At 39.5% G+C, this 25412-nt stretch overlaps 2 protein-coding genes across 5 annotated transcripts; both read right to left on the reverse strand.

Moving 5' to 3' along the window:
• Positions 1–1059: 1059 nt before the first annotated feature.
• LOC130711460 (glucan endo-1,3-beta-glucosidase 5) lies at positions 1060–3053 on the reverse strand. Its single transcript, XM_057561089.1, has 2 exons — positions 2602–3053; positions 1060–2341 (listed from the first exon to the last, which is right to left on the reverse strand). The coding sequence occupies exons 1-2, from the start codon at positions 2952–2954 to the stop codon at positions 1237–1239; spliced, it is 1458 nt and encodes a 485-aa protein (XP_057417072.1). The 5' UTR covers positions 2955–3053; the 3' UTR covers positions 1060–1236.
• A 388-nt stretch (positions 3054–3441) lies between these two features.
• LOC130711468 (protein SLOW GREEN 1, chloroplastic) lies at positions 3442–11095 on the reverse strand. Of its 4 annotated transcripts, none has more exons than XM_057561102.1 (6): positions 10340–11095; positions 8441–8587; positions 8212–8292; positions 7171–7194; positions 6392–6573; positions 3442–4799 (listed from the first exon to the last, which is right to left on the reverse strand). In XM_057561102.1, the coding sequence occupies exons 1-6, from the start codon at positions 10967–10969 to the stop codon at positions 4697–4699; spliced, it is 1167 nt and encodes a 388-aa protein (XP_057417085.1). In that variant the 5' UTR covers positions 10970–11095; the 3' UTR covers positions 3442–4696. The 4 variants fall into 4 exon arrangements, with proteins under 4 accessions (XP_057417085.1, XP_057417093.1, XP_057417101.1 ...); XM_057561118.1 differs by having other exon boundaries at positions 4664–4813; positions 10340–11093; XM_057561110.1 differs by lacking the exon at positions 7171–7194 and having other exon boundaries at positions 3444–4799; positions 10340–11093.
• Between the last annotated feature and the right edge of the window lie 14317 nt (positions 11096–25412).

Below are 25412 nucleotides of genomic sequence, written 5' to 3' on the forward strand. Positions count from 1 at the left end.
AGGGTTTGTTGAGCATTCAAAATTGTAAGGCAAGTGTTCGAATTTGGAACCTTCACATAAATTGTTCTTTAAGAGCTTTTGAGTGTGCCGACCTCAAGCAAAAATTGGGTGAGCTTGAGGGGTGCATATGAGCACAATTTGTTTGCCTCCTTATAGTGACTCATATACACCAAGAAGGAAATTCCTTTTAAGAATGGATTTTTTCAGATCATGGGGGATCAATTTACTATTTACCTCGTCTTTATAATTTTTGTTGTTCCTTTGACCATGTTTGTCTACATTTTAGCTAAGGTGTGTTTTTGTGACATGATGTGGGACAAGATGTTTTAGCATCTTGGATGCAACATTTGTCCATGTGGGCCTGCTATGTGTTAAGTGATTTATTCTGGAAGCTTTGAATTGTTTGCGTGGTCAAAAAACTAGGGTTGTTGAATGAGCTTTCGTGTGCTAATAAGAGAGTATATCAAGTGTGATCAAATCGGCTGTTAGGATTTGATTTGAGTTTATTTTGTGGAAGTTGTATCTTTGTACTAAAATCTCCACGTTAAGATTTGTTGTTGTTTTTAAAGATTCACTTCTTGGTTTATGTTGTGGACTCTTTGTTCGTTCAAGCCCATCGAAGACAAGGCCTGAAGAACTGCTATATGAGAAGACCTAAACCTAGTTGCTAGGTGTGCTTTTTGTTGAGAGATTAAGGTTTTATTCTCTTGAGTTCACTGTGTTTTGTAACTCTCTTAGCCGTTCCTTTTGTTATCCTTTGGCTGCGAGGTGTTTGGTTGTTTGTGTTTTATCGTGAGATCAGTCTTTGTTATTGTTGTAAGGGATCAATCACCTGGGTAGTATTAGGGGACATGAGTATTATGCAAGGTTTGCTTCGGTAAAACCATTGTACCAATACACTAATAGTTGATTTGCTTTCTCGGTGAAAACCCTCCAGACGTATGTGGTTTTGCACCGAACTGGGTTACCAATCTCTTGTGTTAATCTTTATTGTTTACGGATTAATTTCCTGAACTGCATGTTTTTGTTTGTGATATGTTGTACACGATGTCTTAGACATTTGGTAGAACATCTGTCCTACGGTTGCCAGAATTTATTTTTTCAAAAATTACACGAATCCAAAAGAAATTACACTACTACAATGGTTAAAAAATCCCAATGCAGAAATTCAAAATAATGGCATGACATATCAACAACATTATATCAATCATGCCTCATGAACCAGCTATGCTGTTCTTACATAAACGTTACATGAAACAATGATAATCCAATCAAAATGCTTCCCAATATATGCATTGCTCTGAGCATCTCTCCACTACTCTCAATTTCTATAGGGAACACACAACTTCCCTTTGATGGATCCTCCGTAACAATGTTGGCAATTCCATTGAAGTCACACGCCTCAACGCTTTGGTCCCTTGTCTGATAATATTGGTTGAAAGCATAAGAAGCATTCCCAGCTACATCCAAGTTCCCACAAGAACATCCCATTCCTAAGCTTGTGCAATCAGCACCGGCGCAAGCATAGCTCAACGCATCTGGCACGAGGCTGAAGTTTTTGACATCGCGGTTGAGGACACACCATTTATGCTCTTGGTACCGAACCCCTTTCGCCGCCACGGGCCATTTCTCTTGACCCTGGCCTGAAAAATCTATAGGAAACTTCGGTTTCCCATCGTAGCCAAAAATCCCCCAATGACGCTCGAAGTTACCGGGTGCAATGCTCTTCAAGTTTTCATCAAAGAGGGAAAATAGGTACACGTCCATAGGTCCTGGTCGCATTGGTGTTCCTTTTTTGCTTGCCATTTTCTTTAGGAACCCTTGGTAGAATTTTTTTGCGTTGTTGGGGTTTGCATTTTTGTCACCATCAGTTGGCCATCCAACTTCACCAACCACAATTCTCAAGTCAGGGTAACCAGCCTTTTTCAATGCCCACACAAGTGTGTCTAAATTTGCATCAAACATATTACTATATTGTGCATTCTTGTCACTAATTGTGCTACTCTGGCTATCAAAGAATGCAAATTCTTGAGGGAAACCTTCATTTTGATAGAGACTGAGGAAAGGGTATATGTTGACAAGAAATGGTGAATTCTTTTCATGAAGAAAATGTACAATCTGTTTCATGAGATCGTGAATTCCACTTCTGAAATCTCCTTCTGAAGGTTGGTTTGTAGCAGACTCGTAAACATCAGCATTCATAGCTGTAGTCACCTTCACTTTGTCACCAACACCAGCTTTATCAATGGCCTTTTGAATGTTTTGCATTGCTGGGAATGTGGCCTTTATGTATGAACCATTGTAACTTTCCAAGAATGGCTCATTTCCAACAACCACATATCTGCAATAAAATGATTAGCTCTACGTGTCAGAATTGATTCTAGAGAACAATATACTAATTCAAACATGCTAATTTGACATTATTCCAATATTGGCCGGAATATTAACGATTCAAGTGTTGATATTATCCAACATGTTAATTTGAGTATTTGACATTGTTCCAACATGTTTTCTAGGGAACAACTTCTGTTGGTAGCTTCTATATAACGCCATGGATTTTGAAGAAAAATAAACTGATTCAAACATGATATTAAGTCGTACCTGATGTTGACTCCTCCCTTATGAAGATGTTCGGTAACATTTTCTTGTACCCAATCCTCTGCATCGCCGTAGCTTCCAGCAAAATTACTCAATTGATCATTAGGAATTCCAACCATGACCTCAATATCTGTCCCAGAAAAAGCACTCACGGTCCAAGAATCTGCATCAAAAAGTTTAACCTTTTTGATTCCATTGTCCTTCAGCATAGCCACAACAATACTAGGATCCAAAGAGTGGGATGCTAGTGCACCCCAATTGACACCAAGGCCTGGAATGCTCTCTGCACCATTGGCACCTTGAGCTAGGATCTGAATCAAGAAAAGTGCCCATATGGTGAACATGGCTCGAGCCATGGTTTGACCCTATAGGCTGAATTGGTTTAACCAAGGTGAGAGAGAAATGGAAGATGTTTATATATAATTAGTTACTATCAAAAGTACAACAACATATGGACCATATATGGTTTTCTGCTTAGATGTTTTCAGTTACAATAATGTCTAAATTAAGTGTTTTAAAAGTTGGATAGTTATATATGCAACTCGTTGAACTTTTTTTCTAATTGTAGTTATTTTTCACACATATATAATTAACGGCTAGTGAATATGTAAATAACGAGACAGAACTAAAATAAGTTTTGTCCTTGATGTTTATGGAATATTTAACAGTTAAAGTGTCGGAATAAGGTATATATTGTATTTGCAGTTTTGGACTCGTCTTGAACCTTCTTTCCTATTTTCCCTGGTTCTGTTGGGCATGTTCTGTTTTGCCTGTGAATTGTCATGGAGATAGATCAGTGTTTCTATGAAGGAAGATCTCCAGGTATGTCTGTCATATGTGATTTCTAATGGACCAAAAGGAAGATTCAATAATCATTTGCATTAAGAGGCAATATCTCAACATTCAATGTAATAACCGCTCCCTTATGTTTAGGCATAAATTATGCACTTCCTTCTCCTCCTTGATTCACCTCGTGTATTATATATATTCGTACACGGTTATACAAAAATAATATAACATAATCATCTTTGTTATATGGTATCAGCGGTATTTTTGTTGTTGTTACTTAGATAGCAATTCGACCCTCTCCCTCACCATGCCTTCCACTCCAAGCTCTGAGATCCCAATTACCTTAAATACCAATTATGTTGTTGCTCTTCACACTAGTTCATCCTTAATACTGAACAACACCAATTTCCCTGTTTGGCATGTTCAATTCAATGCCCTCTTGTGGGATATGATCTCATAGGTTATGTTGATGACACCAAGGTCATGCCTGCAAAAACTAATGCAACCTATACTCGCTGAAAAATACAGGATCAATTGATCCTCCATGCCATCATATCCTACGTTGATCCCAATGTCATTACCATGTTTGGTAATGTGAAGACTTCCAAACAAATTGACTCCTAGAGCTTTATTTGTTATTACCCAGTGTCATCACATATTGGGGGCATCCCTCATATCGTATACTTAGACATCTACGTCCATCCTACAAAACAAAAGAGACAACAAGAACTTTGCATGTCATGCAATAGCGTCAAGAGTCATAAATTACCTTTCTCAATTTCTAATATCAAAACAAATAAACCTCTAGGAGTCAATTTGTTTGGAAGTTTTCACATTACCTAACATGGTAATGACACTGGGACCAGCAGAGGATATGATGGCATGGAGGATCAGTTGATCCTGTCTTTTCCAGTGAGTATAGGATGCATCAGTTATGGCGTGCATGACCTTAGTGTCATCAACATAACTTATGAGATCATATCCCACCAGGAGGGCATTGAATTGAACATGCCAGACATGGAAATTGGTGCTATTCAATTTTAAGGATGAATGAGTGTGAAGAACAACAACAGAATTGGCATTTGAGGCAATTGGGATCTCAGAGGTTAATTTGGACCAATTTTCTTAGCTTAAATTATTATATTAACACGTGAATATTGACAAAAAAAGAAAAGATAAACACATGAACTTTTTTGGTACAGCTCATAAAGAAAAAGAAAGACGAGGCAAAACCCCGGACTAAGGCCTCACAGAAGAGAAGCCCATAGCATCAACCAACAGCAGCAAGCTCATCCCATCCAAAGGATGGTCAATAACCACCAGGGCACCAGGGTATCAACCTACTCTGCTCCATGCTTTGCCAAGAAATCTGCACAGGCATTACCTCCCCGCAAAGTGTGGTGCAGGACCACCTGCCAATCACGACCTAACAAATATTTTATGTGTCAAACAAGAGAGGCATGAACATGTCTCGATGGAAGCACAGACTTAACTAAGTATGTGAACATTCTTTGTTTTTAAGAAGAGAGAACTCTATTAATAAGAGATACAAAATAATAATGAGTTTTGTACCACATATGGACCCAAATCCTAAAGTCAATAAGGTTGTAAAGATAAAGCACCATACTTAAAGAATGATATACAGATTTAAATAGAGCAAAACAAGCAGATCCTATTGCTCCAAATCATGCACTACAAGACGAAAAGAAATATTATGCTATACACTCTATGATGATGGACAGGATAGGATAATGAACTAGATTTCGTTATCCTATCTTGCGGGCGCAACATTACAGTACGAAATGATTAAGTTATTCTATCCTATCTCCTTATTCAGCCCACCAAAGGAACCCTAAAAGGTCTAACTTTAGGCCTTCACAAGAGTCTGCTACTGCATTGCATTACTAATTATTGCCATGACAGATAAGAAGAAAACATCATATATATATATATATATATATATATATATATATAGGGAGCATATCAGGTGAGAGGAGTGGTTTATAGTGAGAGATGAGAGCATTAATTACTATCCATTCGATCAAAATAAATGGTCCAGATCTGATCTCACTTTTAAAATTGCACGTGACTTCTTTTCTGTTCATTCCTTTTTTCTCAACCAGTTTTCATCTTCTTCCTTATTCTCCCCCTCCAACGGACCCATCTTCATTCTCCCTCAGTCCCACCTTCCCTATTCCTATCCTTGCTCCCCTGTGACTGTTTCCTCATCAAAATCACCGATGACGAGATCTGGAACAGCGCCACCGTCATCCGGGAGGTCGGAACCACCATGACAAACTCACAGATTTCACGAACAACATGTTGTGGCTGTTGTTGACGGTTGACCCGCCGATCTACAGCATGAGGTTGCTCAGATGGTTCCCGGAGTGAGTGGGTGCGGCAGATCGGAGGCTTTTAGCGGTGGAGGGAATGAATCGGAGCTGGTCGCGGTGGTGGTTAGTGGATTGGGTGTTTGTGGTTCAATCTTAGAGCTAGTCCACGGAGTTTCGGTGGCGGTTTTGCCTGAAAAAATGGTGATCAGAGAGTTTCTCAGGATGGGTGGAGGTTTGCAGCTTTCCTAATTTCACTCCGGTGGAGGTCTTACCGGAAAAAATGGTGATCAGACAATTTTTGCCACCCACCATGTCATTAGAGGAGATTTGTGACTCTAATACGAAAATTATAAGGGGAATAAATTATCTACTAGATCCATGGAGGAGATTTGTGAAATTGACTTTCATGGAAGTTTTTTTTTCTGATAACTTTTGGGCTGGAAGCGGCTTCTGTGTATAAAAAGTTAAAAACTAAAAAAGCAAAAGATAAAATTAAAGCTGTTGTGCGATAAAAACAAGAGTCACGTGAGCTTTTAATGAGAGAGTTGAATCTGTACAGTCTATTTAAATTCAATGGGTGTGATTTAATGCTCTCACCTCTCACCATAAACCACTTATCTCACCTGATATGCTCCCTATATATATATATATATATATATATTCATTCTTACTTCCTGTAAGAAAATTGATCTCCCAATTCCTTTTGAAACTGTTCTCGGGATGTTCTTTGTGCTGTTAAGGCAATATCATCAAGAAATCCCCTCTGAGGAAACTCTTCAGGCACAAGAGTTTGGTATATTTCAAACTGCCGTGCTGCTTCCTCCTTTTGATCCAGGAGACTGTATATTATTCCCTGCAATTTTTTTAACAAAAATCAATTTAGTAATTTGATGAATGGAGTCGGCCAAAATCATTACATCTCTTCCTGCTTAAATTCCATAACACAGAAAGTAGCCCTTTGGTCAATTATCTCACAGAATTATGTTAGAAAAATGATGATATTATAATCATAAATGAATAAAGCCATAAACCTTAAGAGGGTGGTCGAATGTAGAAAGACAGGGTTTCACACCTGTAAAGTTGCAGGTTTGAATCTCCACTTACCCCTTTGGATGTGATAAATTTTATTATGATTGTAAATGCAATTTAAACATGGAGGCTAACATTGCCTTTAATTGGGGCACCATCCCCTCATCCTAAAATTTTCTAAACCAAAATATTTTTATAGAGCCAGAAAGGGTGTAACACAGAAATAAAAGTCTGACACCTGACAACTGAAAGCAAACATTTTTAAAGTCCAGTGCATCAATAACACTCTTATGTTAGTGCTCTCCAAAACAATGGTGTCTGATAATGAGGGGGGAAATTCTTAAGTCAAAGAATTCTGTTCAAAGATGATTAGCTCCATTTTTCACTAGACACAACATAAGAATTGAGTGATGCAACCAACCCATATTTCTGAACAAGAGCAACCCTGAAATGAGAGGAAAAGACAAGTTAATGGAGACAGTCCTTGTTGTATATCTTATCTGTTCTACAGGGCTTGTTTCTCTTTACACCTGGAACTTTGGAAATATAAATTTAAAATAAAATCATAAAGGTTACATTCATGGTGTTCAATCTATCCCATGGTTTTTCTATGAGGTTTTACAAAGCTAACTACTACCTACGTAGAGTTGTGTGACCCAAACCAACTGAGTGGCTGTTGACACTTGACTGTCAGTCCAAGACTCCAAGTAGAAGACATCAAACCAAACAAGAAAAAATGTATTTAATTAAAATAAGTCTATGATGCTGCGCGAAAAGATTTTTTTTTAAAATAATTTACATAAGCAAGCCAATAAAACAATTTAAATTTTAAAGCCTTTAATTTTTTTACAAAATTTATTGTTTAAGTGAACTGGTCCATTTACCAAATTCGACCAATTTTCTCATTTTTTAACTTGGTTCCCCAGGATTTGACAAAGATCAAAAGATTCAGCTGAACCAATTGGGGATCAAGTCAATGATTCATTAGTCCTGCCAGCTTGCAGAATTAAACAACCAAGTCATTTAGCTTTGCAGCTTATTTATGGTTTAATGGATTAACATGTAAATGAGCTCATAAAATGTACACCAATTTTGATGTTAGAAAGCTATACGAATATAAATTTTGGCAATATCATAATAAGACGGTAGTTTTGTCACATGAACAGCCTTTAGGAAGCATAACCTGTCCTTCTTTATTGGATAGGGTTTCAAGGATTAACTGGTATAAGCTCAACTCATAAAACTGATGAAAACAAAATCATTTCATTTTGCTATCATTATTACCATAATCTTAGGCATCTTATATACACACAGGGAGTAGAACAAGTGAGAAGAGTTGTTCACTGTGAGAGTGAGATGAACAATATATGGTCAATATTAGTTTATTTCACACTTTCACTAGATATACCCCTTATGTATATATAGTCGCATACACTTGAGCTTGACTTACAAACAAACCCACCTGGCAAAAATAAGGCCGAAAATCTCGATAATTTTCATCAATCAAATCTTGAAATCTTTTTAAGCCCTCCTCCAAATTACCCTGCAAAACACACAGATGTTATGCATGTTAGATTATTACTCCTAAAACATATTGTATATGCTTTATCTTGAATTGGTAGCTTATAATCATTAAAACACTAGATCAAATTAAAACAGTCCCAACCTAAGCTGATGGATCAACAGTTCACCTGTACAACAAGCATTTGTGCAATTAAGATCCTTATATTTCTCTCCTCTGTAACTCTGTTTTCATTAGAAGCTAACTCTCGAGCCTTATTCAGCATTTCAAATACAGCAGGACCCTCATGGTTTTTGTGCATCACCATAGCCAGACCCTGTAAATGATTACTCACCTCAATTATAAATGAATAAGCAAAACAAACAAACGAAGTGTCATGGTGACTTGATTTCATGGTCTGGAATTGTAATACATTATGAATGAATATCATACTCACATTTTTTTAATATATCACCCACAAAAATGCTTTCAATGAAGCATCTAACAAGCCACCTTTGAAGCTGAATCTAAAATAAGCAAAACATATATCGGAATGAAGAAATATTTTTCAGCTAATCTGATCAAATCCTACCTAAGAATGCATATGACAAATGACAAGGCCAAAGTAAAAAAAAAAAAAAACTCCATCCCCAAAAAAAGATAAGAAGTCAGCATATTAGAACTATTTATGGTACAGAAATAAGACCAATCAAAAACTCTATGAACCTTCAAGGCAGAAACAATCAGTTGAAGCAACGCTTATAGGGCAATGATTAATATATTTTCACAGAAATAGTAATAAAAATACCAGCATACTTTATGTAATAAGAAAAATGACAATAATTTAATAACATGGTTAAACACATAAGCCCATAACATTACCCAATCATGACATTACAAAAACACTCAATATGCTAACAGCACTCAGTATCTTGTTAGTAGTACCTGACCCTGAATTACATAGTTAGCTAGTAGGAAATAATTAAGATGAGGCAGTCAAAGAAGTAGGTTATGATGTATATAAACAACAAGAGGGAGTGAGAGGAAGATTAGCAAGTCAATTTGTGAGGGAAATAGAACCTTTGGAAGGGAGGCATGCAGACCCTTGAAGATCAGCAGAATTGTAGCTATAATTGGGAAATTGGTCGCTAGTATTAGAAAGTGTAGCGAGTCGCTACACTTTCTAATAAAATACAAGTGTCCTATCATATACCTCCTAAGAAACAGTAAATGTATATTGTCTGCATATTGGTTAATTCTCAGAAGCCTGTTTAACCCTTAATGCTTGCCATTGTTTGGGAAAAATTGGGGAGAGGAAGCAAATGAAGAAGTTGGTAATAACTTTCTCATTTGTTGTTTCGATTTCAAATAAATAAGAGGAATGAAAGTGAAGATTTATACTTACTCTCCAATAACTGATTTCGGTTTAGAGAGTATTTTAAGAATTACAATGTATAGTTTAGAATACATCACCACATATTCTTAATTTCAGTCTACTTAGACTGATTTTAGTGCAATATGCAACTTAGGATCTCGTTAGTTCCCTAGACATGTAAATGTAACTTACATTAATTTTAATTCAGCCCAAAATCATTCCTTCCATTCTAAATTTAAAATCAGAGAAACCCTATTCTCAACATACTAAAGCTTTTGGTTGTTGATATAAATTCACTACCCAAGCACAGCTTCAATTGTTCATGACAATATATGCATCCTAGGAATGCTTTTGAACTATTTCAAGCCGCACATCGATTTTCAATCCTCCGAGTGAACAAGCACCATGAAAAAAAAATTAAAGAACTCAGTGCAGATACAAAATGAACTAGCATATCAATGTGCAATCACAATCATATTTGCATAAAGGATAACAGGATAACAAAGGATTTTTCTTTTTCATAGCAGAACAATGTCTATGTTGTGCACTCTTAATAACCATGATAACTAGCAACAAGGTCAAATAACAATTTTGAGCATATGGCTAACAAAGCAGAGAATTCCTATCTATCCACCCACATTTTCAATCAGAACCAAAATTCAAACTTTAAGCAACATTAAAAAACTGAATGAGAGAGAAGCTGAGAAACCTTACATGCAAAGCTCTGACTTGAAGAGGCATTTTCTCCAGGATTTCCCTGAACAAAGTTTTAGCCTTACTCAACTCCCCCATTGTCTCATAACAGAGTGCCAGCAAAAGCTTCCACTCAACCTCATTCGGCTCCAAATCAATCAAACTCTCCACAAACTTCACTGCCTCATTACACTTCCCTCTCCTGATTTTCCCATACACAATCACCTTGAGAGCCTCAACGTTTCTGGAATCCTTCTCCAAAAGCTTCTCGTACATTTCCTCCTCCTCGCTTTTCCCTTCCATGGCTTCCATCTTCTCCTCCATTACCGAAGGCACTGCTGCTACTGCAAAAGCAGTGTTTTTGCTGAGACAACAACCCATGAAGAAGATGAACGACCCAATTAGTAAAGATGCAATCTTTTGTGAAAGGAACTTGGGTAAACTCGTTTGAGGTCGGAAACGTGAAGTGGGTATGCCGGAAAAAGTGCATAGTGGCAGAAGGGTGGGGCGGATTGTGGCGGGTTGAAGCGAAATTGATGTGTGTTTGTTGCGGCTGTGAAATTGAATCCGTGGCTGTCGAAGTGGATTGAGGAACTTTGACTGGGATTGTGAGTAGGAGATGGGGAAGGTGGTGGTTGAGGTTGAAGCCATCTTGAGGTCCTCGCCGGAAAGATGTCACCGGTGGTGGTCGTCGGCGTTCATGACGGAAAGGTGCTTCATGCTCTCCTTAGCTTGTCACAGGAATTGGGTTTAACACCCCAGCCCTTAGGCTTCCCGCCCCACTTAAAGTGGGGAAATTACCGGAAACCCTCCGGATTAATATCGGTAAATGATTTGCTGATACGTATCGGTTTATCATTTCCCGATTCGTATTGATATAACAGCATCAGATAGGTTTTGAAACACATAATTTTCAAAGCCCATTTCCCTCCCCAAATCACTCCCTCTCAAATCTCTTCCAAACTTGCGTTCCACCACTCCAAGCTTCGGTCCCATCATCATCAAAGCTTCCTCAAAGCACCGGAACTCCCATTCCATTACATTCAAAAGGTAAGTTTGATTTTTATTGATTCTCTCACATTGATTGATGATTAGAGGTAGTTGATGGATTATTAGGTGAATGTTGAACACTAGGGTAGTTGATTATTGATTAGAGGTAGGTTTTATTGACTGAAATGGCATGAAACGGTCATGGGCACGAGTGGGTCGTTTCCAGTTCTGGTTCTGGGTTACTGTAAAATCGGAAAAACATTTTCCGATTCTGTAATGGAAAATGTTTTTCCGATTCTGTAATGGGAAAACATTTCCCGATTGTAAACCAGTTTAAGCCAGTTTTTTTAAGCCAGTTTTTTTTAGTTTTCCTCCATCGGGCTGAATATTTTGTACAAATTTTCAAATATTTTAGTGTCATGACACTGGGAAAGGGTGTTGATGGTATCGGCTTATTAGAACTAGGGAACTTCCTTAATGTTGCATTTTAGTTATCTAGATTGAAAAATTAGAAAGGGTGTTGATGCTATATGAGAGATGTTTGTTTCTATATGAGAGATGTTTGTACAAGTTGTAACTGTTAAAGTTGTTCAAGTTGTAATTTGATGTTAAATTTGTTTGCTTTTCATAGGAGAATGAAGGGCGTGAGGAAGAGGTCTCGATCTTCTACAGTCGATGATGCAGAGGATCGCCACGAGCGCTTGCATGCTTGAGGACCTCGGTCGGGATGTCGGAGTACGCGTGGGGTGCGATTGCGCTGGCATCGTTGTACGAACAGCTGAGTCGTGCTTCCCGCAGGAAGACAGCGCAGATCGGTGGGTTCACCTCCCTCTTGCTGTCATGGGCGTATGAGTACATATCCAGCAACGTCATTATCAGGACGGAGGTCCCCGGCTACACACAGGACCAGCCTAGGGCGCAGCGGTGGTCCACGTCTCGGATCGCGCATTCCGGACTCGATGAGAGACGAGTCATGCTCGATGAGCTTACAGTGGATGATATCACATGGACCCCTTTTGAGGACCATCGAGATGTTCGACCGCGGGATCCCAGGGCCCTCTATTCCGGCTACATCAGGACACCTTACGGCCGGTCTGTGAGCCGACATCTACCAGAGCGGGTTATGCGCCAGTTTGGCTTCATACAGGACATCCCTCGACACCCCTCTGAGATCCAGACGACGGGGTCCCTTGCTGAGACCACAGATGTCGCCTATGCTGAGTTTGAGCCGCACCTCCGCCCTCAGGGGATACCTGCTACATATCCGGGAGAGGCGGTGGAGGGTTACATGAGGTGGTATAGCAGAGTGTCCCATGTGTTCATCATCCCTGAGGATAGGAGGGAGGAGCTTAGTGTCGTGGTAAGTTTGGATTCTAAACTTGTATATTATTTTTATTCATTCAATTGTGATTTTTGTTAATGAAATTATTTTTGTATATTATTTTTATGCAGTCTGCCATACGTAGGGGTGTGGAGTTGTTGGAGCAGTCCCTGGAGGTGCCAGGTGCTCTTGCTCCAGGGACACAGCCCCGAATCCTCACGGAGAGGGCGCTCGATCTCTTTCGACGGAGTTCCTTCGTTGGTACCCAGGGAGTTGCCTTTTCTGCTATTCGAGGAGCCGCAGCTGCGGGAGGCAGAGCTCGTGGAGGCAGAGCTTGTGGAGGCAGACCCCGTGGAGGCAGAGCTCGTGGAGGCAGAGCTCGTGGAGAGGGTGATCCTGGAGAGGGTGTTCGTGGTGGTCGAGCTCGTGGACCCAGAGGCCGCAGGGGGCGGGGTCGGGGACGCAGGGGGCGGGGTCGGGGAGAGTGATTTTATTACACTTGTTATGTGGGATCCATTATTATGTATATGTTAGGACTTTTTATGTTATGTTATGACTCTTGCCTCGTTTTATTTACATGTGTTATATTTTTAGTCTTAATATTATGACTCTTATAATGAAAAAAACAGAAACAACGACAACATATAAATAATTCAAAGCATGTAGTAATCCATGACAATAAGTTAAACGGTTACACAACCAAATTAAACATAAGCAACACCGAAAACAAAATTATTCCTCTGTGATATCGATGAAGTCATGGGGTCCGCAATCTTTTGGGAATACCTTCACTAGGTTGGGCAATGTTATATTAAGATAACAAACTGTTCCTCTAGGTGCAAACACAGCAACCTGCAAGTGAAATGTATACTTTAATTAAACCATGCTTATCTGTCCAAAAAATGAAGCAAGTTTCATTAAACCTTCGCCTCACTATTCAGTCGACCAGCGTAACTGTGGCCAAGTAGTGACTCAGCTGCGAGATGGATGTGTCTACCGTCCATCACCTTCAACCACCAACCTTTATCATCTTTCGTACGTCGTCCTTTTAGCCTAAAAGGACAACCTGTCTTTTGTGTTGACGTTCCTTCAACAAGATCCGGTTCTCTGTAGGGAATATACGCACCATGCTTCTCACACCCCAGAATGACATATTCTTTTCTTCCCTTCGCACCACTATCAGACTTTGTTGTCACCAAAACAAAATTATTTGCCATAGAAATGTCGCGAACCCATTTCATAAGATCATCTTTCAAAGGGAAACGCTGTTTCATGATAAACAAGGCATAAGGCATAAAACAAGGCATAAACAAAGCATAAACTAAACATGCAAAAATTTGTGCAATGAGTACCTGATCAGTATGATACAAATGAGAGACATCTGTACATATAATCGGAGGTTCAACTAGTGATGGTTGCTCCTCTGGATTATCATTTTCCAATCCAGCAGCATGTATCAATTGTGATTCACTAAAAAAAAGGACTCTGTCATCCCTGGAACAATAACGGTAAATCAATAACCGACCCTATAACGGTAAATTAAATTCCGGTACTATAACGGAAGATCATAATCCGATACATTAACGGCAATTCATTTACCGATTCAGTTCACGATACAGCAGCCTAAATTACCAACTTAACTAACTAAACTAACTACTTAAACTAACAACTAACTACTTAAACTAACTATAAATAAAGTACCAAAGCTAACAACACTTACCAGAAGTTAAAAGCTTTCCCTTGGTGGTGGTGGTGTTGGTGGTGGTGGTGGTGGAAATGTGGAGATGGTGGTGGTGGTGGGAAGGTGAAATGTGAGGGAGGAGTGGAGTAATGGTAGAATAAGGTAGTTTGGGCGAGTTATGGGGGGCTGGTGGAGGGTTGTTGGAGGGAGGAGTAATGGTGGAGGGGTTGGTGGAGGGAGGAGTAATGGTGAAAAGGTGATCAAACTGCCAGATTACCACTCGGTAAATGATATACCGATATCAATATACGAATCGGTTAATGATTAACCGATATTGTTCTTCGTGTTCTGGGTAATGGGATAAAGGTGTTCATACTGAGGAACAATAACGGGAAATGATTTACCGATTTGTATTTTGACATCGGCATATCATTTACCGATGGGTAATTTTGGAATAAAAAAAAAGGCTGGGGCGGGTAGCCTAAAGGGTGGGGTGCCAAACCCAAATCCCGCTTGTCACACTCGATTAATTGTTGAGATATTTTAATGGCTTAAAATGTGTTTTTAGTAAATGTGTTTTTTGAGAGCTGGATTTGCCACCCACCCCATTAGATTTCACACCCCCCCCCCCATTTTCGGATTTTCATGTTCCGAATTATTTCGGAATCTTAGATTCCGAAATTAATTCGTGATTTGTAGTGCAAAATACATGTAACACCCCACTTTTGAGTGAAAAAATGTTTCGGAAACCTTATTTCCGAAATATTTCGGAAACTAAGTTTTCGTAAGTGGGGTGACATTTCTAATGAGTGGGTGATCGTGTTTTTTTAGTAAGTCACAAATCACAATGATGAATTTAAATTGGTTTATATAAATAAATTTGATAGCTTTCATCCCTAAAAAATATTTATTTGAAATAAAGATGCGTGAAGCTAAGAAACTCAACGGGTGGAAGGAAGCACGTTTTCTAGAGCCGGTAGAGAGGTCTTGATCAAAGTTGTTGCACAGGAAATCCATCATATGTAATGTCTTTTTTTATTTTGCCGGATGGCCTTTGTAATGAGATTGAAAGAATGATTTCACGTTTTTACGGGGGCGGTGATGTAACCCGTCGTGGTATTCATTGGGTTAAGTGAGATACTCTTTGTCGGCCCAAGGAAAATGAGGTCTCGGCTTCAGGGATTTTAAATCCTTTAACTTAGCCTTAATGGTGAAGAATTGGTGGAGAATTCATAACCACCCGGACAAGTATTTTGAAAACAATGGACATGGTTCAACAAGGGAGATCATGGAGAATTGGAAATGGAATGAATGTTCGAATTTGGGATGATAATTGGCTCCCGCATGAACCACCCATTAATTATAGGCATGATGTGGTGGAAGAGCTCAAGCTTGAGGTGGTGGCTAATCTTATCCAACAGGGTACTGGTGTTTGGAACAAAGAATTGATCGAATGGACTTTTTGTCCAGCCACTACAGCAAGGATTTTGGCGGTTCCTTTGCCCCTTCAACCGACGAAGCATTTGCTCGTTTGGACGGGCACAACTGATGGGTCTTACATTGTGCAATTTGGCTATGCTTTTCATCAAAATTCAAACAGCCGAGCTTCTCCGTCTTCCTCGACCTCTGCTGCTAGTGACTTGGATGTGGGATCATGGCGCAAGTTATGGAAAACTTCCTCGATCCCATAGGTGAAGGAGGTGGCAGGGCGGGTTTATGTGGAGCTGTTCCGACGAGGTCTAGTCTCCGCCGCCGGGGCTTGGACATGGATCCAAGTTTCCCGGTGTGTGGCCATGAGGAGGAGAGCATCGATCATTTATTCCTACATTGTCCTCTTGCTCACGGGTGTTGGTTCGTTCGATTGGGTGTGCGTGTGGAACCAGAACTAAGCATTCATGGAGTTCATGGGGGAGGTGCTTCGGGAGTGGGAGAGCTGGGTTATTGCTAAGGTACAGACCATGCTATATAGCTTGTGGGAGGCACGAAATAAAGTGATGTTTGAGGGTCGTGGAGCTCATTGTGATGCTGTATTGGATCGAGTTACATCCATGGGGGTTCATCGTCTCCGGTAATGCGTGAGACCGAGGGAGAGCAACCAACAGTGGGAGGATGGCGACGTTCAGCAGCTGGGATAATTAAGGTAAATGTGGATGCTTCTCTTGGAAGGGATATGTTTTGCTGGTTTCGGTTTGGTGGCTAGAGATGAGGAGGATGAAATTTTGGCAACGACTTCTTATTACCCGACGGTGGCGGAGGCTCTTTGCCTCCGGTTGGTTATGGAGGTGTCTTCTCACTGGGCTTAAGGCGAGTTCAATTTGAGACCGATTGTTTGCAGTTGTTCCATGCTTGGAAAAAGGGTGTTGGACGTTCTCTTTTATTTTCAATAATTCAGGATTGTATGAGTTTTTTGGTTGGTTTGATTTTGTTGATTTTTCTTTCATTCGTAGGCAGGGAAACACTTGTGCTGGTTTTATGACTCGGAACGCCTCTACCCTTTCCTCTAGCTATCATCGACCATAAACCCCTTCAATGGGCTGCCAAATTCGTCCCTCCCAACAACTCAATCAACCTGGGACCAACCACCACAAGCGGACTGAAACTAGGATATGCCAACTGCGCGACCACTATAGTGGATGCATTTATCACTTATAAAAGGTACTGCATAGCCACCCATCTCAAAACACTCACATCCAATTCCTCTCCATCACTAGTCCTGCGGACGGTAAATCAACGATAAATTTAACGGTGGATTTAACTGTTGAAAATTCACCAATAGCTAGGACAGTCGAAAATTTACCGACAACTTTTTGATATAATCGTCGATAGCCTTTGCCAACAAGGCCTATACGCGGAAGCTGGACAACCATTAATTGATCAGAAAAATTTCAATACCCAATTTTCTTGTAGTGTTTGTAGGTAAATTTTCATTAAAGGAAGTTGTTGGGAGTCAATATTACAGCAGATAAACCAATTAACATGGCAGAATTTTTAAATTGTAAGGTACGGTTCTTTCACATTTTTGGGCATGGTTTAGTTTATGGTATTTATGGCATCTCTTTGTGCTATGGATCAATTGTATTTTTGTTGAAGAACCTCTTGTGCTTCCTTAAATACAAGTTTGGATTATAAAAAAATTTAAATATTTTATAATTCTATATTAGTAAATAATCCATGGACACCCTATTTTCGGGGTATCCAGCGACACGTACATGTGATTTTAGGTGGTTCTTAAACAAATTAAACATTATTGGGAGGTTTAAAATACCACAATCAAGTTAAATTTTTCACCACAAAATGTATGTGTTGCTGGCTGCCTATCATAAGGAGTGTCTAACACTCTGTTTAAATGTAGAGATTAAAAGAACGAAAATAATATAAGTCAAAAAAATATAAATGAAAAATGAGATAATTTTTAAGTTGTTTGAATTGAGTGAAAACGAATGGAAAATAGATGGAAAAGTAAGATAAAAGAAAATGAGTTATGATGTGTAATTACAATTTTCTCCTGTCAATTATAGTTTATTCCTAATATAAAGCTTGGAGGAAAAATATTTTTCTCATGTTGAAAATATTGTTTCTATTTTTATGAAGAGAAAGTTATACACTAAATTTTCAATATGTATAAACATGAGAAAATTTGGTATCATAATCCAATCCTAATCTATATCACTCACCTAACAAAGTTTGGGGAGACATTAGTTATGTGTAACGTGTTTATTGTGCAAGTGACGCCGTAGTTCTCATATCCAATTCATGTGGGCTTTTCACATAACTTTTGGTCATTTTACTCCCTTTTTCACTTCTTCCTCTTCCTCTTCATATTTTTCCTCTCACTCAACCTTCATAACAACCATCTAGCTCCCACTCAAACCACCATCCAGCCCCTACCTGCACAACCCATTCCCCTTCCTCACATAGAAAACAAGGAAAGAAACTTTTGCAATATGTTCTAATAGTTGGATTTGGTCTCATCACGACCCGGATTCTTAGAAGTTTCAATCTTTCCGGGAGCAGTTTGACTAGGTCCTCCATCAGACTACGCACGTAAAGAATCGACGCCCCCACAAAAGAACTGATGGCTCTCCAATATCTTAATTGGGCAAAGCAATGATCGAGCACAACCATTCCCAACTCTATACCTCTCGACATCCATCGCTAAATGCCAGAGCGAGGGAAAACTGTTCCGGGGATGGATCTGATCGCCTTATGTCGATCAAACTCATCTTCAATCATTACCATCACAGCGCCCTCGTCCATGTCCTCGTCAACAACCCAACATGTAAGATAGGAGCTCAAGAACGTACTAAACACTCATGACAATCTCGAATGAGTCTGATTTTTACCTAATCATAATAACATTATAACAAATTTTGCTTTCTAAAAAAATATATATAGTAAGATGTGCGCACCATGAATACATATAGCACTCGATAGCAAATGGACAAGATTTGGGTCTTGGAGTGTCAGACTGAGAATTGAGATCACATCATTTTCATCATATCATATAAGGTGTGTGTGTGGAGCGTGCAAGCATGTGTCAGCTTAGGTACCTGATGTTAATCGATCACGAAGCAGCTAGAAACCTTAAGAATAATTATATCTCCACACCTTAAAAGTGAGGTGTGGAGAGGTGGAGGAAGAGAGATATTAAGATAGGAGAGAGAAAGTAAAGATGTGATAGGTAATTTGATTGATAAAAAAAAAAGAAATAGATAGAAATAAAAGTGGAAAAGAAATAAAGAGGTGTGTATATACCATAACTCGAACCCTAACCCCACATGCGCGCATTTGCATTTGCAGCCTCAGTTGGTTCGCAGTTGTTCAATCTGAACGGTCATTTTCAGACGACCATGATTCTCCTATGTGATACTTTATTCTTTTACAGCAGCAGAGAATGTGCAGACTTGATTGAAATGCTTCTGCTTGCAGTGACCCCTTTCAACTTCGTACATAGCAATTAGCAAGCTAGTTATGGTAGACACTACTATTTGTTGCGTATTTATATCCATTCAAGTTAATAATTAATTAATGCATATGGTTTAATCCTCCGAAACTTTCAAGTTCAGCACTATCTGTTTCAAATGAATTGGAAAAAAAAAGGTAATTACATAGATTTACAAAAAGAGAATGGCACCCGCACTCATTAATTAGCTTACAAAATGAAGACGTACACAAATATTCTTGGCTCACTTTTGAAATTAAGAAATGTAAAGATGACAAATGCATAAATGATAGATGGGGCTGCAGTGTCTTGTCACAACAACATAGATGGGTTGTCCCTGGAAAACGCAGTACCTTAGAACATGATATAACGCCCGAGTGGGAGAAACAGAGCCTAATTGCACGAAGATACGTATGACAAGTATTTCAAACGCACGCACGCAGACACTAGAGCTAGCGGATCAAGGGGCGTGGAGTAATCATTCCATAGAATTGCATATGATTGACGTCCACCATAGATGTTTAATTTTCTAGGAAATATGTACATATATATGTTCAGGTATTTGCTATACTAACTTCGGATATACACATCTAGTACTTTTCCTCCTGTAAAAAGAAATACTTTGGACATACAGGTCCATTACTCACGGTGTGAAATTACCAACGTAATCGTCGAAATGTATTTACATTTTCTACGGCAATTATAATCAGGACAAACTTGTATGTCACTTGAAGCATGAGCATCAATGTATAAGAATTGATATGCGCTAAGCAGTATTATTGATAGTTGGATATACTTAATAGAAGTGTAATAAGACCAGGGATGGATCTACACACACCACTCGGGGGAACTGCTTATGAAAAAAACCACTTGGGGCAATGGCCCCCCCAAAAAATTTCTTAACATTGTATATATATATCATGTGTATTAACTGCTCCCAAAAATATTTTCGTATTATATGCTTATGTATATACATTACCATTAAAGATATATTTTTTGGATAATTGAATCCGTCACTGAATAAATATTTTTGAGTTTTTGGCAAAATGTATATAACCCATGCACGAAATTTAATAGTAGTAATTAATTAAGTATATCGGCTGTAAACGATCTCCATGTGTGCAAGAGAAAAGGAAGGTACAAATTGAGGGGTGTGGATTAATAGGGAGTTAGTTCGAATGCCATAATGTGTCCACCTACAAGCATTGGCAAAAGGAAATGATGCATGTTTGCCACTGGGTGACCTTTCTCCGGCTTAAACCAAAAGAAGAAAGAAAAAGCATCATCATTATAATATAATAATACAAGGGGTTTTGCATTAGAGCCTAGCTAATGCAAGTTAATTATTGATTAACAACATAATTAGCAGTGTGAAGCATGATGGCATCACCGGCACGTCAGCCTCACGCCACCAAAATTCCTCATATACAATTTCCTTCCTGCTCTACTACTATCAAACTATATCAATACACTGATAAAAAAAAAGGGAATTGTTATTCAGACCCCTCAAAATTGGTGAATTGTCCAAAATGTCCTTGTTTAAAAAAAAACTTCCCACTTTCCCCACTAACTCCCCCCTCCCACTTCTTCAAACTTCTGAAACCCCCCCCCCCTCTCCCAAACACATTTCACTCATTCAAAATCTCCCCCCCTCTCTCACGCATCTCCTCCACTGCCTCCGCCTGCCACCGCCATCGCCAGCGACACCGCAACCGAGTGGAGTCGCCGCCACCCCCATTGCCACCTTCTGCTGCAACATTCTTCCCGAAACTCAGGTTTGTTACGCGACCCGACCCATTATGTTATGGTTTTTATCGCACCTTGTAGATGCGTCTGTGTCGCAGCTTGAAGGTGCGTGTTCAAAATGCACGCACCTTAAGGGTGCGCTTGAGACACACCTTTAAGGGGCGACACAGACGCACTCTGAGAGTGCGTCATAGACCCTTATCTGTCAAAGCTTCAATGCCTTTATGTTTTTGTTCTGTTTTGAGTCTTATTTTTCCAATGTTGGTTCAGATATGGAAATAACAAAGAATTTGAATGTGCCCCCGACCAACGAAAGGAGAATCCCCCGCGGCATCGGTACGTAAGGAGCGTGAAGCCGCCACCCTACGAAAGAAAGAAGAAGCACGTAAAAGGCGTGATGAGGTAACCCGTGAAAGGCGTGCAGGTAGTGCAACGACTACTGCCAGTGCAGTACAGGAGCCTGAGCCTAAGCCTGAACCTGAACCAGTACAGGAGCCTGAAGATGATGATATGGTTGATGCAGAACAGGGTTCTGGTGAAGGAGAGGAGGAGAGTTCTGTTGAAGAAGAGGAGGAGGGTTCTACTGAGGAGGAGGAGGAAGAGGAGGACGAAGAGGAGGATGGGGATAAACAAGCGGAACAAGGTGAGGAAGATGATGATGATGACATATTCTTTCCTGGGGGGCCTTATGACAATACCTTGCTGAAGAGCTTCAAGCAACATATATCACTGGAGGTGTGGAAGCATTACAAGAATCCTACTGAAGTGCTTGATAGGGGTGTCTTAAAAACCTACCACCATGGGAATGCTATGATTGGGAATGATAAGGAGAAGCATAACGATGTGAAAAAAATGCTTTTCGACTTATGTAAAGGGAAGGGTTGAGGTTGCTGGTCTATTGCCTTTGTTGACATGCAACCTTCCCTCTGTTGACAAGACCATGCTAATAGCGTTTGTGGAGAGATGACAGTCGGAGACATCCTCTTTCCATATGCCATTTGGGGAGATGACCATCACACTGGATGATGTTAGTTCTTTGCTACACATTCCTGTGAAGGGAAAATTCTTCACTCTCCCAGTCCTGACTCGTGAGGAAGCAGCCATTGTATTGCATAAACAGCTTGGTGTTACACAAGCAGCTGCAGAAGAGGAGATCCGGAAGTCCTTAGGACCTTATGCTCGTTATACATGGTTGTTGAAGGTGGCTGAGGACATGGCTAAGGAAGGGAAGACCAAGAAAGCTGCTAGAGCCTTCTTGCTGCGTTTGGTGGGGATGACGATCTTCTGTGGGAAGACAAACAACAAGGTGGATGTTGCATATTTGGGGATGTTCATGGACTTGGAAAAGGCTGGAGAGTATGCATGGGGCGCCATGGCATTGGCTTTCCTTTATGACCAGCTGAAGGACGTCACCAAGGTCTGTACCACTAGCCTTGGAGGATACTTAAATCTGTTTCAGGTATGATTCTATAACTCTTATTTTAGTTAAATTGTAATTAACGTAATTTAATGTATAAGGTATCACATTTTGATGTATGAGTATTTGATTGCAGACATGGATATTTGAGCACTTTCCTGCTTCATTGTTTGATAGACCCTAAGTCCTAACCCTAGTACTTGACATATACAAGTACAATGACCCCCCATATCGGATACAATCAGGAGGGAGTCTTCTTCTTCTTCAGGTCCTCTTTCTTGGCTTCTGAGGTCCCCTTCCTTGTCTTCGATCTCCTCCTCGGCATCTCAGATAGATCCAGTGCAGCCACCTGAGCCTGGGTGAGCCTTGATGTTTCCATCACAAAAAGGAGACGCCGGAGGGCATTTTCTACTAGAGCTTGGACCTATTCTATTTAGCAACTTTGAGTACTTTGAACAAGCAAGGATGAGCAAGGATGGTCACCCCTACATTAGCAACTTTGGCACTCTGAATTTGAAATTTCACTTTCAAAGTACTCAAAGTTGCTAATGTTGGGGATAACATCCACATGACCCCAACCACTCAAAACCCCCAAAAAACAAGACATAAGAAAAGCATAGAAGAGGAGGGGAGGAAGAAGAGAGATTTTGTGTGAAAAATGAAGGATTGGGAAGCCTTTTTATAGAGCTGCGGTGACCTAGGTTGTAACGACGCACTTAATGACTTATTTAATGAGTTTTACCGGTTGTTGACTCATGGTCAATGGCCGGTGCGTTTTTAACGCACTCTCAAAGTGCGTCAACAACGCACTCTCAGTGTGCGTTAGTGTCGCACTCGGAAAATGAGGTTCAAACTGCGACCATCACGCAATTTAAAGGTGCGTTCGAAAGGGGCAATTTTGGGTTTTAGAAAATTCCTTCGGTCTGAATAGCTGTGGGGGGGTCTTAATAACAATTCCCTAAAAAAAAATTGGACATATCACTACAAATAATTGCTTTAGTGTACTTTAAATGTAACTTGTTTAAATGTTGTGTCGACTTGACCGACACCAAGTAACACCAACTTTCTACCAACTAGTGTTGGTTCGGAAGGATGTTAAAATCACCATGCAATGTAGCTTCCATCCACCGACGATTAGCGTCAATTCATGATCGATGCTAAATTCACCGGCTAACTTAACGTCGGTTCGCACCCTCGTTAACATAATTGAATACGACCCATTTTGCAGGTCCAAAATTTAATTAGCGTCGACTTGAATGATTTCTCCGCCTCATTTTATATAAGGGGTCTCTCCCTCATTCTTCAAACCCTAACACTCATTCTCACCCTCCGCCGCCCCTCACTCCTCCTCTACTACCCTCTGTTGGTCCTTACCTCCTATTCTGCCACCATCACTCTCTTTCTTCATCTGCCCCTTCCTCCTCATCAGCCACCCTTACACTCACCCTTGGCCCCTCCCTACTCCTTCACCACCATTCGCTCTCCTTTTCACTTTGCCTCTTCCTTCTCCCTCTAGTGATGCCTTTGGATCTCCGTCTCCCTCCTCCTCTATTGCTCGATCCACAACGAGGTTACTTCCCTATTGCCGTGCCGCCCCTTTTTCCATGTCGATCGCTATATTGCAGTTGCTGCCCCATTGTCGCACTGCCACTTTAGTATTGGTATTACTAATTTTATTGGTGACTTATTTTACTTAATTAAGAGATTAGCCAATACTGATTTGTAATACATGTATTCATGACCTGTATTTGTGATACAAAGTTTTATCTTACTAGTGTAGTCCTTCAATGATATTGAAAAGAGTTAGATTAAGTATTGAAGAGTCATGAAAGACCCTAATAGAGAAAATGATTTTGGGATCGAGTAGCTACACAAAACGGTGATCAAGTGAGACAAATAGAAGAAATTGTCTTTGCTTTTGAAATTGAAAAATTTGTTCATAGACTTAAAGTTAAAGTTGTTAAAAAGGATGAAAGTAATAGGTAATTAAATAATTAATATAATATTATTATTGTTATAGTTGTTTGTTAAGCTTATGATTGTTATTACTTTTTATTATTGCAAATATCTTTTTAGTGTTATAGGTATATGTTGGGATTATGTTCACTACTTTAGTGCCTAATTCATGTGGGATTGATAATTATCCAATCACGTCTTGTTTAAACATCACTGCAAACTAGACTAAAAGATAACCTGCCAAAGAACACTCTCACTCCCATAAAACTGAACCCATCCAACCGATAGACCCTGGAGTCCTGGACCTAAAGCCACCTACAGACAAAAATATGCAACATGAGCACCCTCACAACCACTTCCCACACACCACCACCTCCCAACCCAACCTGCCCTGCCAAATTTCCAAAAGCACTCATGGATCAAAATTCTCTTCAACAATAACTCGAACACTATTTAGAAGATTATCCTAGAAGACTGACTTCCTTCAACACCGACCACCCCTTTTGCTGCCCTTGATTGTTTGATAATTAACAGAAACTTCACTTTCTAGTTTCTACAAAAAAAAAATATTGGAATATTTGGCCACCAATCTTCACCTTGATCATTGAATCTTGAAGACTTGGATTTGAAGAACTTATTAACATCCTGGCTAAATCGAATCTCCTTCTTTTTGTTGTCATTTCATCCAGGCAGATAAATTTACCCATAAAGTTTGTTAATTTGACGAAGAAACTCAAATTCCAAGAACAAAGAGGGACATTTAAATTTGCTTAATGCCATTAATTTATGATTTTAATTATTGCACAGTCACGAGTTTGTCATTTCATAACTAAATTTGAACTTTAAATATTATAAATGAAAAATGGAGAAATGTAATTGGATGCATGTGTAAAACTCTAATATCAGCAATGTATATAAATTAAATTGTTAATTTATAAATAATATTTTCAATGGTCAATCATATAATCTTAGGTCATTGCTATTGTACTTTCTTTATATGTAGCTTATTTTTTCCTTATGTATCTATTTATATTGGATTGA

The sequence above is a fragment of the Lotus japonicus genome, chromosome 1 (genome assembly GCF_012489685.1).
Source record: "Lotus japonicus ecotype B-129 chromosome 1, LjGifu_v1.2".
Lineage (NCBI taxonomy): Eukaryota > Viridiplantae > Streptophyta > Magnoliopsida > Fabales > Fabaceae > Lotus > Lotus japonicus.